Source organism: Piliocolobus tephrosceles, chromosome 16 (assembly GCF_002776525.5).
Source record: "Piliocolobus tephrosceles isolate RC106 chromosome 16, ASM277652v3, whole genome shotgun sequence".
Classification (NCBI taxonomy): domain Eukaryota; kingdom Metazoa; phylum Chordata; class Mammalia; order Primates; family Cercopithecidae; genus Piliocolobus; species Piliocolobus tephrosceles.
The window spans coordinates 44,496,272-44,513,645 of record NC_045449.1 but is presented as its reverse complement, the minus strand read 5'-3'; the positions used below and the strand labels follow the sequence as shown (position 1 = coordinate 44,513,645).

Genomic DNA, 17,374 nt, shown 5'->3' with positions numbered 1-17,374 from the left:
AAGAGGAAAAGGGCACATGGGGTCTGAGGGGAAGGGAGGTAGCCCCCTCCTCACCAAATACACACAGATCTTGAGGGATTCCACACTGCAATCTTAACTGCCCTCCCATTGGCCAAATTACTTGCAGGTGGGAAGAGGGAGAATGTGGTGGTGGTTGAGGGGGAAGACACCCAGTGACAGGCTGCCCCTCCTCCACCCCAAAATCTGAGGTGGGGGTGGGGAGCTGGTTGTTCCCCGACAAAATGTCTGCAAAGCCATAGCAGCTGATTACTCAGCTCCAAACCTCATTTGAGTTTGGATGCCTGGACTTGCTTCTGGGATTGTATCCAGAGAGTCAATGGAATGTTATCCCGGTAGCTGAGGCCTGTGTAGACGGGGGCCTTGGAGATCAAGGACCTCCCCAGAATTTATAAGGGATGTGGGTAGAGAGAGGAAAAGTCTAAGAAGGTGGACAGTGATTTCCTGCTTCCGCCAAGGAGCTGACGGGACACTCATTTCTCTCCTCCCCTGCTCGAAGTCTGTCTAGTTTCTGCCTGGTGTCTGATCTCAACTCCTCCCATTATAGTGATGGCAAAGCTCCTCTCAATTGCATGTACAAGGCTTCTTCCTTCCAAAACGCATCCTACAGGTGTTTCCCATCCCCACTGCCCCTGGGATAACCCTTTCCTTCCCAGGCCTCACTTGGCCAGGAGGAGGTAGGAGGGGGACATGACGGAGCTGAGAGGGAACTAGAGGTAGAAGCTGGGAAGCAGGGGGTTAAAACGAGGTGTGGGGGTGGGCTTCAGGCCTCTGCAAAGAGGCTTTCAAGCCCACCCATGAAGGAGCTGGCTTTCAAGAGACTAGGGTTCCCCTTGACCTGGGAGCCCCATTCCAGGAGGTAAGTAATATTTTAATAATGATGGTTGACAAGAAAAAGTCACCGACCCCAAAGTGTTTCTCTTTCATATCTTCCCCTCTCATTTCAAGGTGGGGTAAAGAGGAAGAGTTCCTTCAGCTCTTGTTTCTCCTCACCTCACCCCACCCCACCTCGTGCCCCTGCCCCTTCTCTGAGCAGCATGGCTGTTGGACCTGGGGAGCCGGGAGTTCTATCAGTGAGTCCTTGGGTGACTGCTGTCTCTCCTTCCAAGATGACAACACTTTGAGAGCGACAAGTGGCCGCTTCACCATACTTTCGCTTCCCCATTTCCTGGCCTGTGCAGATTGCTTAAAAAGGGGGAATAGGGCCAGGTGGGTGCAGTGGCTCACGCCTGTAATCCCAGCACTTCGGGAGGCCGAGGTGGGCAGATCATGAAGTCAAGAGTTGGAGACCATCCTGGCCAACATGATGAAACCCTGTCTCTATTAAAAATACAAAAATTAGCCAGGCATGGTGGCGGGCAACCTGTAGTCCCAGCTACTCGGGAGGCTAAGGCAGGAGAATCGCTTGAACCCGGGAGGCAGAGGTTACAGTGAGCCAAGATTGCACCACTGCACTGTAGCCTGGCAACAGAGCCAGACTCGGTCTCAAAAAAAAAAAAAAAAAAAAAAATTGGTAGCGGGGGTGGAAATAAAAGACCCTTTTACTCCTAACCTCAGAATACAAAGGCCCCAGAGAAATGCTTGGAGACAAGCAGGTCCAGGGAGCCAGGCACACAGACAGCGCATGTGCACACGTGAACCCACAGAAGATATATGCACACAGGCAGGTGGACACACAAAATGGGGTGCAGGGAGTGGGCAGAGCCACACGTAGACACATGTGTACGTGAAGCATTCCCATGGTTGTACATGAACGTACACAGAGAGATGCCCTCGCAGCTTATATACTCACAGAGAAAAGCACAGCACAGCAAAGCACCAAAAGGGAAATGCCCAGCGACTTGACCATAGGCAGAAACAGACATGCATGCCCGGAAATATACCGACTAGCTTCCTTGTGTGCAAGCACATGTGTGTAGGCGGGGGGCAGTCTCTTTTTCTCTATCTCTTTCTTCTCCTGCCCCTTCCCTTTCTCTCTCCCTTTCCTAGCTCTGCATCTATTTTCTGGGAACATTTCCCTGGTGAGTGGTTGAGGAGAGAGGCTGAACAGCCACAGAAATCTGATAATTTTATTCTGACTTGATTGTTTGTGTTCCCTGAAGCTTTGCCTACTTCTTTTCCTAAGCTCTAGCAAGAAGAGCTTCTGTCCCCAGCCCTTCCTGGTACAACTCATGGCTCCCAGACACATCTTGGAGTCCAGCTCTGCCACAGGAACCCAGAGGCTATTTAAGGGGCCTTAAGTGGCCTTTCCCTCAGAAGTCTCCACTGATCCTTCTGCCCCCCTTCCCTGACATTGACTCCCATCCAGGGAAGCAGGAAGGGGCTTGGGATCACAGAGTGGTGAGGAAGGCACAGCTCTGCGAACTAAAGATCTGTACCTTATACTAATTGCTGTGTGACCTTGGGCAAGTTACATACCCTCTCTGCAACTCAGATAATTTCTCTTGCTAAGTTCTGGGTGCAGGGACCAGAGTGGGCTAATGTGTGTCTACCACCACTTTCCACTCTAGTCTGGGGCTTTGTAAGGCAGACCCTGTCTCTACCATTAGGCTAAGCTCCCCTGTGCTGCAGATGGGATGCATCCTATAGCTGGCTCTTCTCAGCCCCCCAGTTTGATGATGCTGAGGTACTCAGCCCCACTGGCACCATAGGGGGCATGTCTGGCCAGCTCAGGAAGGGGAAAGGAGTCGGCCCCAAGCTTCCTCCAAACATCAAGCTTTCTGATTCAGTGTCTCACAGTGCCAGGCCTTTGGCCTCTCTGGCCCAAAAACGGAGAGATGACTTCATTTCCAGGGGAGGGTGCCACTCTCTGTGGAAGAGATTCCTCTCAGCTCTGTATGAACCATTCCTTTCAGAGTTTAGTTGCTCGGGGTTAAGCCTAAGGAAGATCGTTTTGCTGCCACATGAGATTTAACTCAAGCCTGTAGCCCCCACTCTCTCTCCCTCTCCACCTCTAGCTGATGTAACATAGAGGCCACATCATGAGGTTGGAGCACACATCTGGATTATCCCACTTCCATCAAGAGGTTCCCTGGGCATCTCCTCCACCTACAAGCCCATGCCACGATTGTCTTCTCTGTCCTGGTTTGCACCTTAGCCTGACCCATTCAGACTTGTACTCCTTCTTCAGGCTGGAGGTTGCCAGAGAGAGCTGCATGGGCCTCCCCTCTCGGACTGGGGACTCCAGGGCGCCCTGGCTTCTTTCTCTGCCTACTCACCCCTTCCTCAACCCTGATGCTCCCACTCTCTTTGGGGTGGAGAGGCTCAGCACATGGGGTTGGGTAGAGGCCGAAGAGGGGATGGGGCCACATGGCACTTGCCAGGCCATGCCTTTCCCACTGCCTGCCTTGCCTGCCGGAGAGCCACGAGACCACTCCTCTCGGGCTGAACCCAGGAGCTGCTTTCTCTGTCTCTGCAAGCTGGGGCCTGCTGCAAACTCCTCCTCCCAGCCCTGGAGCCACCGGGAATTCTTTGCTCCAACAGATCCTGGGGGAAGCCAGACTGCAGGAGGCTCCTGACATGCCTCTGCCCAGCTCCTGTCACATTCCCCAAGCCCAGGGGGATCAGCTGGATCCACCAATGCAGGCTTCTTCCACCCCTTGTGACCCAGGTCTTTGCCTTAGCTCCTCAGACCCTCCTACCCGCCTTTCTAAATAAACCTTGAATTCTGTCTTGGGACTCATCTCTGACTTTGGATCCCTCCCATTCCCAGCCCCTTGGCAGCCCTATCCAAGCGATAATTGTTATTCCCCCAACCCCCTTGAAATAAGATTTACCTCCTCCTCCATAGAGCCCTTATAAAGTCTTCAAGGATTTGCACTCTGAGATGCAGGCACTCAATCGAGAGGGCTTTGGGCAAGTCATTCACATCTCTGGGTCTTTATTTCCTCACCTGTGCAGTAGGGCCAATGATCAAATGATGCCTCCAAAGGTCATGGAGACAAGGAGAGTGCACCCCTAGTAATTTGTGAAAAATACCAGGTATGCTAGGAGAGATGGTGGCTTATTCCTTCACCCTGGCTAGACCAATTTGGTGCTGGAAGTGTCTCTCTTTCCATCCCCCTGACTTCTCTGACCCACCAGTTCACCATATAATGGAGAATAGTATAGTTCTAACCCCAGGAACACAAAACAATGAAGAGCCAGATTCCTGATTCAAGTTCCATTCGATGACCTTGGGCAAGTTTCTTAACCTCTCTATACTGCACCTTTCTTACCTGGAAAATGAAGATGAGAGCATGTGCTTCTTAGAGTTTTTGTGGGGACTATAGGAATTGAAACACAAAAGTCAGCTAGGCACGGTGGCTCATGTCTGTAATCCCAGCACTTTGGGAGGCTGAGGCAGGCAGATCACTCGAGGTCAGGAATTCAAGACCAGCCTGGCCAACATGATGAAACCTCATCTCTACTAAAAATGCAAAAATTAGCCAGGTGTGGTGGCTCATGCCTGTCATCCCAGCTACTTGGGAGGCTGAGGCAGGAGAATCACTTGAACCTGGGAGGCAGAGGTTATGGCAAGCCGAGACTGTGCCACTGCACTCCAGCCTGGGCAACAGAGTGAGACTCTGTCTCAAAAAAAGAAAAAACAAACAAAAATCTCTTTTTACTGATATTTGATTGTATACTTAGAAAACTCAAGAAACTCTAGGGGAAAAAATTTTCCAGAATTAAGAGAATTTGGGCATAGTGGCTAGATATGAGATAAATATAAGACATCAGTAGCTGTTCTTTAGTATAGCAATAAATAAGGAAAAATATTCCTTTTAAAATGGAAACACAAAACAAAATCTTAAGCATATAGACGTGGAGGCCAGATCTTTAACTGATCAGTAACTGAGATACATAAACCCCTGTCATCATCCCTTCTGCTGGTTCTAGGCACATGGTGGTTTCCTGGGTGATCATCCTTCTATTATCTGAACCATGAGAGCAAGAAGCACTTTTCCAGTAGAGGGAGGAATTTTGTAGGTGACCTCCCCTGACAGAGAAGAAAGGGTCACCTTTGGACTCATGGAGGGTACATAGAACTCTCTGGGCCAACTGAGGAGGGACACTGAGGAGTGTCCTACCTGCTCATGTCTGATTTAATCTAAAACTGACAGTACGGGCCGGGCACAGTGGCTCATGCCTGTAATCCCAGCACTTTGGGAGGCCAAGGCAGGCAGATCACTTGAGGTCAGGAGTTCAAGACCAGTCTGGCCAACAATATGAAACCCCATCTGTACTAAAAATACAAAAATTAGCCAGGCATGGTGGCAGGCACCTGTAATCCCAGCTAATCAGGAAGCTGAGGCATGAGAATCCCTTGAATCCCAGAGGCGGAGGTTGCAGTGAGCCAAGATGGCACCCCTGCACTCTAGCCTGGGTGACAAGAGTGAAACTCCATCTCCAAAAAACAAAACAAGACAAAAACCTGACAGTACAGTTTGTTGAGCTCCCATCATTGTGTTAAGCCTTTTATATGTGTTATCTCGTTTAATTTCCTCAGCAGCCCTGCAAGAGAGATATGGTTAGCTCCATTACATTGATGAGGGAAAGTCAGGCTCAGAGAGGGCAAGTGATTGACCTGAGGTCACACAGTCTCATTGATCTCACCAACAAAGTGGGATAATAATGCCACTGACCTTGGCAGGTAGCTGTGAGGAAGAAATGAGACACTGCCTGTGGAAGCTCCTGGCATAGGGCTTGGCACACAGTAGGTCTTCCGTTAGCACCATCCCTGCCCAGATCTTGGGAGGATCTCTCTGCTCTTGGGAGCAACTGTCTTCTGCTTGCCTTCCTTTCCAGCCCCCCTCCTGGTCCCTCTGGCCTTCTGACTTCTTCAGTTGCCCACCCTCCCCTCGCTGAAGGCACATCATCCTCCCCCACTCACCATCAGTGGTTCCTGAGCTCAGGGCAGGCCTGACTGACCTGGGGGGTGGGTGTGGGACAGTGCCACACACATTGCATGACGTGGCCAGGCACCCTCAGTGTGCAGAGAAGGACGCACTGCTGCCAGGTGCGAGGTGAACTGCCTGGGGTGGGGGACACCCCTCCCCGGCTCCAGCTAATCCTCCAGGGTGTGGAGTCTCTGTTCCCTGCTGACTCAGCAGACACTTCCAATCCTGCTCTGATTTGCCCCAGGAGACAACCCAGGAATTTAGGCCTGGAGGCCCCACCCTCTGTCCCCATCCCCAGGTTTGTCTCCTTCCAGAGTGCCTATCCTGGCTGCCCGACCCCTAAGCCCCTCCTTCTCTGGCTCCTCATCTTAGGCAGAGGTAGCCAGGAGACTCCTGGCCCTTCCTTAATGCTTCCTGGGCCTCTGAGCTTCCCAGGACACTCCTGGAGCTTAATAGGCCTGGTCCATACTCTGTCCCACCCCCAAAATGCCTGCTAGATTCCCCAACCAAATGGGCCAATTGAAGAAAAGCATTCAGGGACATCAGATCACTGGGACCACCTGCTTGTGATCCAGAGGCCTCTTTTGGTTCTGCAAGGGTTTGAGAGCCCACTCAGCAGTGCCTGTCCAGATGTAGCCTGGCGTAGAGAGAGGGGCCCGAGCACTAAGAACACTCACCTGCTGTGTGATCTTGGGCAAGTCACACGGCCTCTCTGGGCCTGCTTCCTGATGATTAGATGAGAATGCCTAGTGAGAGTGCGATCACTGTCAACTCCTGCAGTTGCTCAGGAGTAGCAATTAGGTGCTGGGCTTTCCTCTTGTCATCTCATTTAACCCCCATCAGCCTGGGGGGGGGCAGTTATCATGTCCCCCCTCATCCTCACAGCCCCTCCCCTGATGCTGAGAGAGGGACTAGGAGAGGGGTCCCAAGATCGATCATTTCATGTCATCATTCATACATTCTGTGTTCACTGAGCATCCTGCTATTCCAGCCTTTGCTAGGCATGAGGTGGGGGTGGGGGGTGTCCAGGAGAACATGCCCCAGTCCCTGACTTCATTCCTGATGCCCCCAGTTCAGATTCTTCCCCAGTTCTGCCCCTAGGGACCTTGGTATAAAAAGGCATTTCCAGGTCTCTTGCCTTCCAGCCCAGCAACCCTCCCCAGGGGGAACAAAAATACTCCACATGGTTCATGCCCATGCTATGAGCTAGGGACAAAGCAATAAGGAAGGCGCCATGCAGGCTCTGCCTCCACAGAGCTAGGATGGAGCCTGCAGAGAGTCACTGAGTTAGTGGTGACAAGCACAGCCCAGTGACAAAAGAGAAAGGCAGGGGCTGGGGACCCATGTTGGAGATGGGGGAAGTCTTCCCTGAGGAAGCGGCCTCAAGGGCTTCTTGTGGAGAGGTTGCTGGGCCCCTTGGAAGAGCTTGAGGCTGCCCTTCCCTGACTTCCTGGCCCCAGCCTTCTCCCACAATCCCCCAACCTGCTCCCTCTGCCCCCAGCCCCACTGGGACCCCATCAACATCATCCTCCTCCCGCCTGGGGCCTCGGAAACTCATGTCCAAGCACTTTTTGCCTTCGACGTCTCCAAGTCTCAGGCTGTTGGGTAGTTGGTAAACAGCTTATTAAGGTGATTAACACTGCAATTAAAGCTGGAAAAACAGAGGCCAGGGTGCTGGCTGCTTCCCCTTCTCCTTCCCCCTCCATTCTCCCCTTCCCCTCCAATCCCCTCCAGGCTTAGGTGATGGAACTCAACCAACGTAGCCACCTAGAGCCCTCATCTAGGGTCTTGGAAGTCAGGGGCTGGGAGGCTGAGTGTCAGGGGCCTTTGCCAGCTGTCTAGAATCTTCACCACTTTGCTCACATTACCACAGTGGCTCTGCTGGACTAGGTAATAAGCAGTAGGGGTGGTGTGGTGCTGAAGGGTGTGCAATATGGAGGCTGAATTGGGTGGGGTCTCTCAGGTCCCCTAGTATCTGGGACCTCCTCAAGGGAAGGGTCCTCAGGGAAAGAGAGACCATCCTTCTCATCCACTTCCCTAAGTGAGAAAAGCAGAAGCTACCTCCTCACAAAAGAGGCACAGGAGCTTCCTTACCCCAAGCTCAAGGTGCTGGGGCATCTTCCAGCAAACCTGAGGGTCTGGGAATGGCAAGACCCTTACCCTTCTCTTAATTTGACACCCAGGATGGATCTGGGGACTCTGGGTCTGCAGTTTCCCTCCCTGCACTGGCCCCAGCATGATTCATAAGGCAGCTGCGATCAGGCTTCACAAGCCTCACTCCTCTTGACCCCATGGAGTCCTGGAGGGGGAATATGTTCCCAGAACCACTCCCCCCATCTTTGCCTATCATGCTTCCATCTTCTTTCAAGGCTTCCTTCAAATGCCTCCTCCTCTATGCAGTCTTTCCAGGCTTCCCTCCCACTCACCACCAACTGCCTTGCCCTTTCCTCTGACAGTCCGTCCTGTCCTCCCTGGACTATGTCAGGTGTGCCCAGCTTCAGGCCCCTCCCGAGTGGGTCTGCTTCTGGCCCTGGAGCTCTAGCACAGGGTCTGTGCCTTCCTTTTCCAGGCGTTGGTCATCAGTCAGACCACCTCCTGGAACAGTGCCTGAGATATAGCAGGTGCTGAATCAATAATTGGTTGATTTATTCCTTTTTTGAGTGCACCTACAGATGGGTGGGTCGGCCAATGTAGCAAGTGCAGCCAGTGGGCTGGGTCTGAATTGGGGGTGTGGAGTGATGGATGGGGCAGGAGGCAGGTTGGGGAGCAAGCCCCATCTCCCCAGTCACCATTAGCAGCAGCCGCTTCCATTAACTGAGTAGTACTCACCATCTGCTGGGGACCTTGTAAAGTATTTTACTCACATTCTCTCATTTAATCCTCTCAACAACGCTGCTGGGTAGGTAGCATTATCCCTGCATTACAGATGAGGAAACTGAGGCTTAGAAAGGTTAAGTGACTTGCCCAAGGTCACACAACCAATAAAGTACTGGAGGCAGGATTCAAATCCAGGTCAGCTGACTCCAGCATGCACATTCCTGACTGCAACATTAAGCTTTCCCAGGACCAGCCCTCCCCTCTCCGTTTCTCCTCCCAGGGAAGAAGTCAGGGAGGAGGGCTGGCCAGCTGGGATGGGTGGGGCTGCGGTGGCTCCAGCTTTCAGACACTCTGCACTACGATGCCCAGAGATTCGGAAAAGCCCACCATTGAGAGCACCCATTCTCCAGACCTAGGGTTCAAATTCTAGCATTGGCAAGTAAGAGGTGATGTGACCTCAGCAGAGACGCCATTTCTCTTGCCTCTGTTTTCCCACCTGATAAATGGGTACTATGCCACCTACCTCCCAAGCTGTGAAAGGTCACATGCAAACTGCTTGGCACAGAGTAGGAGTTTAGCGAATGCCAGCTGTGTCTAAGTTTTGGAGAACAGTGACCCTCAGGGCAGGCTGGGGTTCCCTAGCCCGCCCTGCTTCTTCCCCGCCTCACAAAGGTTGTCACAAGGCCATGGGTGTAGTCAAGAAGCACCTGGTAGAAGATGGGCTCAGCAGCCTTACCCTGGTACCCTGCCAGGGCCTCCATCCCCAGCCCCTGTGCCTGTGGGGGCCCCCATCAGGGCTGATGAAGAGGGTGACCTGCCTGGCCTAGAGATGAGGAGAGAAGGAAGGGGAGGTCGGGGTGGGGCTGACCCCCGCAGGAGGTCACCTGGGCAGTTAATCCAGCCTGACAGAGCCGGGATGAGCAGGGAGGAATTAGGGAGCTTACAACATCCTTTCATCCCAGAGCCGCCCGCCTGCCCGCCCTGCCTCCCTCCTTCCTTCCTCTCTCTCTGCCCTTTCCTTCTCTCTCCCTCCCTTTGCTGGCAGCCCAGCCCTAATAAAATGCAGTGTCTCCAGCAAGTCTGCCCGGCTGCCGCCTCGTTGCTCCCGCCTGCACGCAGCCCTCAAACCAAACTGCTCAGCTCAGCCCTGCCTGGCAGCTGCCACCTTAACCCTTGCCAGCCCGGCTGGCGTCCGTGGGCTGGAGGTCCTCCTCCCTTCCGCCTCCTGCGGGCATGGGGGAGGGGAGAGCCTACCTTCTGAGAGTGACGGGACTGGATGAGGGTGGGTCTCCCCAGCTCTGGAGCCCTGCTGGAGGACCCCTCACCTGTGTGGCTGCGAGCATCCAACAAATCCCTTCTGTGAACTTGAGACCCGCTCCTTCTGCCTCATCCTTAGTCTGCTGTGTGCCTCAAAACAGCCCCAGAGGCCAACAGGGTGGGGATCTGGTTATCGCCATTTGACAGATGGGGTAACTGAGGGCCTTGACACAGAGGTTCCTATTTGAGCTGGGTCACCTCGGTAATGTTTTCTTTTCTTCTTCTTTCTCTTTCTCTCTTTCTTTCCTTCTTCTTCTTCTTTTTTTTTTTTTTTTTTTTTCAGGGTCTTGCTCTGTCGCCCAGGTTGGAGTGCAGTGGTGTGATCACTTCTCACTGCAGCCTCGACCTCCCATGCTTAAGCAGTCCTCCCACCTCTGCCTCCTGAGTAGCTGGAACTACAGGTGCATGCCACCATACCCGGCTAATTTTTGCGTTTTTTGTAGAGACGGGGTTTCGCCTTGTTGCCCAGACTAGTCTCAAGCTCCTAGGCCGAAATGATCTGCCCACCTTGGCCTCTCAAGGTGCTAGGATTATAGGTGTGAGATACCATGCCTGGCCATGCTGCTGATTTTCTATCTGACTTTTTCCATTACAGGAAGCTGCTCTGCTTCTATGCGTGCGTGTGTATGTGTGTGTATGTGTGTCTGATGCTAGGGTGACTTGAGTGATGTGTGTCTGTGCACCTGTGTGTTGGCAGCCCGCATCTCTTGGAGTGTTATGGCTTTGGCTTTGTACCTCGTGTGATGCCAACATGTCTCAGGTGTGTGTTTGCGTCTGTGGATGTGTCTGCAGATGACAGGTTTGTCTCAAGTGGGAGCCTATGTATGTGTGACGATGGGGAGATGTCATTGTGTGTCTTGATGCATGCATGTGAGAGAGAGGTAGCTTCACAAGCATGTGCATGCATTCATGCTGTCTCCCGTCTGTGCCAAGATGTGTCACTCTCAACACCTCTGTTCATTCTGCCACCTCCAGCTCTCCGTCTCCAAAGCCTTGGAGTTGGGCACCTAGAAGAGGAGGGTGGCGGCAGTGAGAAGGCTCTGAGTCAGGGCCTGAGCCCTCCTTGAGAAGGTAAACACAAACCCCTCCCCCATCACCAAGCCTAGATCACAGTGCTAGGTCACTCCCAGCTGAGGGAGCAGTGGTGTCCCCCTGACTGAGGCCCCACCCTCACCTCAAGCTGAAAGGGACAGACAGGAGGGTGAGGGGCCAGGAGTGCCTGGGCGTGGAGGCAGGGGGTTACACACATGTGCAAGCATGTCTGCATGTGATCTCCAGATCAAAGAGCAGCCCTGAGGTGACCCGGCGGCGGTGCAGAGGGAGCTGTCTGATTCTGAGCACCCAGCTGCCAAGCAGTGGAGTCAGGGAAGCTGCTGCTGGAGCCTCCCCAAAAACCTGCCCAGAGTGGGGACAGCCATGGCTTTAGGAGCACCTGCCACCAGGGGCCAGGCCCAGCCCAGCACCTTAGCAGTGGTTTCCTGGGGGCCCCATCTCCCTCAGAGCTCAGAAGTGCCTCCCCACTGGACACCTTCCCCAACTCTCAGACCCTCCCCACAAGAGCTGCCAACAGCCTCCAGTTCAAAGAGCTCAGTGGTTATTTTCGTCTTTTTTATTAACATTATATATAAAGATGAGTCCAGTAAGAAAGCAGAAATGAGAAGGCTGGGAGGGGGTGGGAGCTGGCTTTGCTTCTCCCTCCCCCCGCCCGGTGGGACTCTTGGAGACCTACCATGTCTCTCTTGGCCCCTGCACCTCCCACAAAACCCAAATCCAGCCGGAGCCCACATCTCTCAGCTTGAAACACACAGGGAGATCCGTCCAGGAGGAACATGGCCACATAAATAGGAAACCGCAGCAGGGAGGAGGCTGCTTCTCTCTGTTGCTCTTAAAAAAAATACTTACTATATATTTATATATATAGCTACAGTCTTCCACCTCTCCTTTTTTTTTTCGATGTTTTACTGCATCAGGGGTGGAGGAAAGTCAGCTTTGATGGGATGTCTGGATCAGGGAGGGGCAGTGCCACCAGCCCTCCAGGCAGTTACCCCTTACTCCTAAAGGCACAAGTTCTAACTCCCCTCCTCTCCCATGCACCTCACCCGACATTCTCCAGCTCGGAGCAATCTGTTTCCAAGGCCACCGGAAAGGAGGTGTTTGGGGGTTTGTCTTGCCTGGTATGTCTCTTTGGAGATTTGGGGTTTGGCACCAAAACTGCCAACTTACTGGAGGAGTAGAGGAGGTGAGGTGGGGGCAGGGACAGAACAGAGGCACCTTTGCAAGGGGAGACTTGGCCCTATCTGTGAACAATGCCCTTTGTTTTCCTATTTTTCAACAGCTTTTAAAACCAAAGTTGTGCAAAGTCCTGGACGTGGAAGAAATAAGTCCTTAGGAAAAACGTCTGAGACCCACCCCTCCTCTCAGAACGGAGGAGGGGGAGAGAGATGGCTCCTTTAGTTCTTTCCTCTAAAGCCACAAATATTAAAAGATTCCCTCACTTAGGGGGTTTTCTTTGGTTTCACCCTCAAATCTTAAATGAGGGCTAGAAGTGCAGGGCGGGGACCAGTTCAGGTCCCCACCCGGAGTCCTTGTCGTGATGTCCACTGTCTTTTCGGCAGAGGGGCCGCTCAAGCAGGGGGAGACCACCAGTGGCTCAGGAGGAACTAGGCCTGGCAAGTTATAAGATCCACAGTGCCAGGTGCCCCAGCACAGGCGGGACCCGCCTCCACACTCTCCCCCATCCCAAGGTCTCCAGTCTGGGAACAGGCACTAAGTTTAAGAAGCTGGAAAATGATGAGCCATTTAAAGCCAATCCAGGCTCCTGGAGCAGGTAGGGGAACGGCTGCCCCCACTGGGGTGGAATGCCCCCACATCTGGAGGGGCACCCCAGTGTCTGGGCAGAGGGAGGGAGGTTCAGGGGGCATCCTTGGTCCATGCAAATGTCATCTGGAAGCGCTTGGATCCCTGGAGGAAGGGGCAAGGGAGGGGGAAAGGGAGTTCCTTTTCCCTGTCTCCTCGATGATTCCTGAGTGGCTAGGACGGAGGCGCCTTCTGCCTGGTCCTGGGGTCCTTTGTCAGGGGTGCAGGTCAGGTGGGTGCTCAGTACACAGCCCCAGGGTTGGGCGGGGGCCCAGGGGAGGCATGGTGCAGGGTGGCGGGCTGAGGCGGCTGCTGCTGTAAGTGGGGTCCACTCAGGTTCTGTGCGTGGTACCAGGAGTTGGTGGGGTCGTCCAGGTAGCTGGGGGAGGCACTGTATGGGAGCGGCGGGGGCAGTTGACTGCGGGCAGGGGCCGGAGTCGAGTGGGAGGAGGTGTCCCAGAGGGCAGGTGACGGTGGTGAGTTGCAGGCCATGGAATCGCTGTTATTGGGACTGTGCTCCAGCGGCACCTCCCCGTTCTTGTAGAGTTTCTTGAACTTGGAACGGCGGTTCTGGAACCAGATTTTCACCTGGGCCAGAGAAGAAAGGGGTAGCTAGTTAGCCTCTCAGAATGCTAAAACAAAACACCCTAGGAAGAACCCAGCCAAGAAAAAGCAAGGCCAGAACCCAATTTCACGTAAGAATCAGGCAAAAAACAGGCCTCCTGACTGCCAGGACACCAATCGTTTCTTCCATCTGGGGTAGAATTGTGACTAGGAACATTCAGCTGCCTGGGTCCAAATTCTGCTCTGTCACTTATTAAGCGTGACCTTGGGCAAGTTATTTAACCTCTCTGGTTCTTGACTTCCTCTTGTCTGCAAAATGGGGATGAGAACAGCACTATTACCTGCCTCATAGGGTCACTCTGAGGCTCAAATAAGGTACGATGTATAAAAAACTTAGAGCAGCCTGGTATATAGTAAGCACTCAATAAAAAGCGGTTGAGGTGGGAGATGGGCGGTTTGTAGCATTTCATTCACATTAGACACCCATAAGCAGAGGTGCACAGATACACAGAGACAAACACACCCACATACACATCTCCATACCCAGCCACGCTCCCACTCACAGCCTCACACACAGACGCCAGATGATAAAAATACACGCAGACACAGATACACCCAGATAAGCACCCCACAACATGAGCACCCACATTCACACACTCAGGCGTGGAGAAGTCCTCCTGGGCTCAGGTTAGATAATGGGGGTGACCTGGGGACTCAGGAGCAGGTGAGCCATGATTCCCCAAATTTCCCCTAGGGTATCTCCCCCTCCCCCTGCCACTCCCCACTCCATGACTGGTACAAACAATGAATCAGCTCCTCACCAGGTGACCCAGATTCCCGGCGGATGGGGCCCCACGCAGCCACAGCCACAGCCACAACCTAGGCCCGCCTGTCAACACCTGGAGGGAGCCAGGCATCCACTGCTCCTCCCCTGAGCAGTGACAGGCCTCTGGGGGCTTGAGGGACTGGACAAGGTGGGGGTAGGACACTCACTTTTGAGTCCCCGTCTCCTTCAGATAGGGAATTTGGCCTCTCTGAGTATTCAGGTGCTGAGCAGGAATGTGGTATTTTCATGCAAGCACACATTTCTGAACATGCATTCAGAACGCACATGCATTCAGGGCGCACAGTCACACACACGTGCCCCCATCGTTATGCACAATGACCCTGGCAGGATCACACTCCCTATGTGAGCATCCTCCGGTGCATGCGGACCCACACAGCACGTGTGCAAACACACACTCGCCTATACACGCACACAGTCAGTTTACACACATGCCTAGCCTGGAGGGAAAACACGATGCGGACTCCTACTAAGTGAGCAGCGCTGCTGGGGGACTTGGGAGTTGGGGGTTCTGGAGTAGGGGAAGGAGAGCACCTCTTTCTGGGACAGACATACACAGTTGCACGGGTTCACAACTATTCTCACTTGTACACGTGCTAACGCAGAACATTCCGACCGAAATTGAACCTCGCAGGCCCCCATCCCCCAGGCAAGAGTTCCAGGACCCCGCAGGACCCTTAAATGGACAGCCAGGCTCGGCAGCGCCCGGGAAACTACGGGATCCCGGGCGCCCCCACGGCCCTGGGCAGCCAAACACCAACCTGTGTCTGCGTGAGGCCCAGCTGCGCGGCCAGCTCGGCGCGCTCGGGCAGCGCCAGGTACTGGGCCTTCTGGAAGCGGCGCTGCAGGGCGGCCAGCTGGTAGCTGGAGTAGATCGTACGCGGCTTTCGGACCTTCTTGGGCTTCCCATTCACCATGCGCACCTCTGCTTCCGGCTCCTCCTTCACCGACACTGCGGGGAACGCACCGGGCGGGAGAGGGGGCGGCTCAGCCTCGGCCTGCGACTCCAGCGACCCTCCAGGGCCCGGCGGGACGCCCCTCCCTTCCGCCCCCCTACTCGCCGCGGGATTCCCGGCCGCCCGCTCTGCCGCCCGCGGCCCTGGAAGGCAGCCGCGGCCACAGAGCCGGACCCGGGCACGGCCCACGACGCGGCGCTCCCAGTTCCGCGCCCGGCCTCCGGAGCACTGTCCCCGGCGCCAGCCGCCGCCTGCACGAGGACCGCCGCGGCTTCGCTCACGACGCCTTCCCGGCTCGCCTCCCAGCCTCGGGGCTCCTCGCCGCCCGGCTGCTGGCTGCCCCCTTCCCAGCCCTATCTCGTCGTCGCTTGTTTCTCTCGCTCCTTCCCGCCCATCCCCCGCCCTTTAAAAAACTTTTCATTTTTGAATCGCTTTAGGTTTTCAGAAAAGTCTCAAGATAGTGCAGACTTTCTTTCCCTGTCCCCCTTCCTCTCCCCTTCCTTCTCTCCTTCCTTTCCTGTTTCTTCTGTCCTTTCTCTCACTGTCTTTCCACACTTCTCTCTTGCTGCCTCACTTTGTCCTTTTTCAGCTTCTCTGCCTCTCAGTTGCTGCTTCCCTCCGCTTTCCCACAACTTCCGTGGGTCCCTCTCATTGCCCCCTCACGTCTCCTAGTCTCGCCATCCCTTATCCAAAGGAGAGCCCCTAGAGTTTCCAGCCCCCGCCGCCTACCCCCAAGCCCTCTGCGACCTGATCGAGAATCGCCTGCTGAAATGCCCACGAAATCACCTCGATTCGGAGATTTCCTGACAACCCACAGCCCTCCCCTTCCTCTCTCAGCTCACCCCGCTCCTCATCCGGGACCGCGGCGCACCGCGCACATCGCGCCCCAAATGCTCGCAGACCCGGGGCTGGAAGGTCGCCTGGTCCCTCTGAGGGTCATCTACGCCAACTTCTCTAACTCCAGGCGGTACTTTTCTTAGAAGTTTTCCTAGATTTTGGCTTCCAGTCCATGCCTTTTCCTCCCTCGGGAACCTTCCAGTGTCTCCCACTGTCCTCGCGACCCCATGGCCCTCACCTGGGTCCTGGGCTGGCAGCGGCTGCTCCCTGTACGCCCCGTATTGCCGGTAGGAGGCTCCGTAGGTATATTCCGACTTGGGCGAGTAAGCACCCGTGCCTGCAAGCCCATTGAGATTGAATTGGTGGTGGTAGGTGTAGGGGTTCACCGTCTGGCCATAGGGCTGGCCCGAGTAGTAATCGTGCTGGGGAGCGCTGTAGTAGCCCAGGTCAGTGACAGAAGACTCGGGCAGGGTAGGCGAGTCCTTGGAGCCCGCATGGCAGCTAAGGGAGCTGGAGATGTCGGTGAGGATGCTGCTGAGCTTGCGATCGAAGGAGCCACTCATCCTGGCGGGCACTGCACCTCCCCAAGGCTGGCCTCCGCGGAGGACAGGAGCGGACCGGAGCGCAGGAGAGGCGGAGGAGACGAGGCAGGGGTGTGTGTCCAGAGGGCGAGGGGAGGACCCAGCCGAGTCTGGGGGAGGGGGAGGCCGAAAGGCGCTTACACCATTGCCTGCCGTCAGGCGGTCGCTGCGCGCCTCTCCTCGCGTCCCAAGCCACAGTCAAATGCTGCCAGCTCCGCCCGGCCAGCCGGTTATAGACTCAATAGTGGAGTCGCCGAGGGAGGCTCCTACTCGCTGATTGGCTGCAAGTCTTGCCTTCCAGGCAAAACACGCTCTTGCGCTCTCGCTCCTGTGCTCGCTCTCTCTCTCTCTCTCTGCCTCTCCCCCTTTTCCTTCTCTCCTCCCTCCTCTCTCTTCTCTTTCCCCCAGTCTTTGTTTTTACTCAAAACACACACACACACACACACACACACACACACACACACACACCCTCCTTGCTACTCTTGTAGCTCTAGCCCAGATAAGTTCTCTGAAGGAGGGGCCTGGAGGTGGAGGGGAAGGGTTGCTCTGCAGAGCCCCCAGGATCTGTCAGCCTGTTTCTCTGGCTGGGGGATGAGAGATGGGCTTAGTTGAGGTGGGGAAGGAGGGGAGTTTGCCTATTGGGTGTTTGTAGAAGGAGATGGTCTAAGGTGGGGTATGGTTGTGTGTGTGCACGCGTGTGCACGC

At 54.7% G+C, this 17,374-nt stretch overlaps 1 protein-coding gene across 1 annotated transcript; it reads right to left on the bottom strand.

The window, feature by feature from the left end:
* Positions 1-11,625: 11,625 nt before the first annotated feature.
* On the bottom strand, positions 11,626-16,876 carry DLX3 (distal-less homeobox 3). Its single transcript, XM_023203959.2, has 3 exons — positions 16,327-16,876; positions 15,057-15,247; positions 11,626-13,475 (listed from the first exon to the last, which is right to left on the bottom strand). The coding sequence occupies exons 1-3, from the start codon at positions 16,649-16,651 to the stop codon at positions 13,128-13,130; spliced, it is 864 nt and encodes a 287-aa protein (XP_023059727.1). The 5' UTR covers positions 16,652-16,876; the 3' UTR covers positions 11,626-13,127.
* Positions 16,877-17,374: the final 498 nt, after the last annotated feature.

What these genes read in the sequence shown, in the direction of transcription:
- DLX3 (XM_023203959.2), bottom strand. Translation starts at nt 16,651, where the DNA reads ATGAGTGGCTCCTTCGATCGCAAGCTCAGCAGCATCCTCACCGACATC. An exon ending in GCTGCCAGCCCAGGACCCAG is followed by an intron (nt 15,248 to 16,326) that starts GTGAGGGCCATG and finishes CGTTCCCCGCAG; the next exon opens with TGTCGGTGAAGGAGGAGCCG. An exon ending in TGGGCCTCACGCAGACACAG is followed by an intron (nt 13,476 to 15,056) that starts GTTGGTGTTTGG and finishes TCTCTGGCCCAG; the next exon opens with GTGAAAATCTGGTTCCAGAA.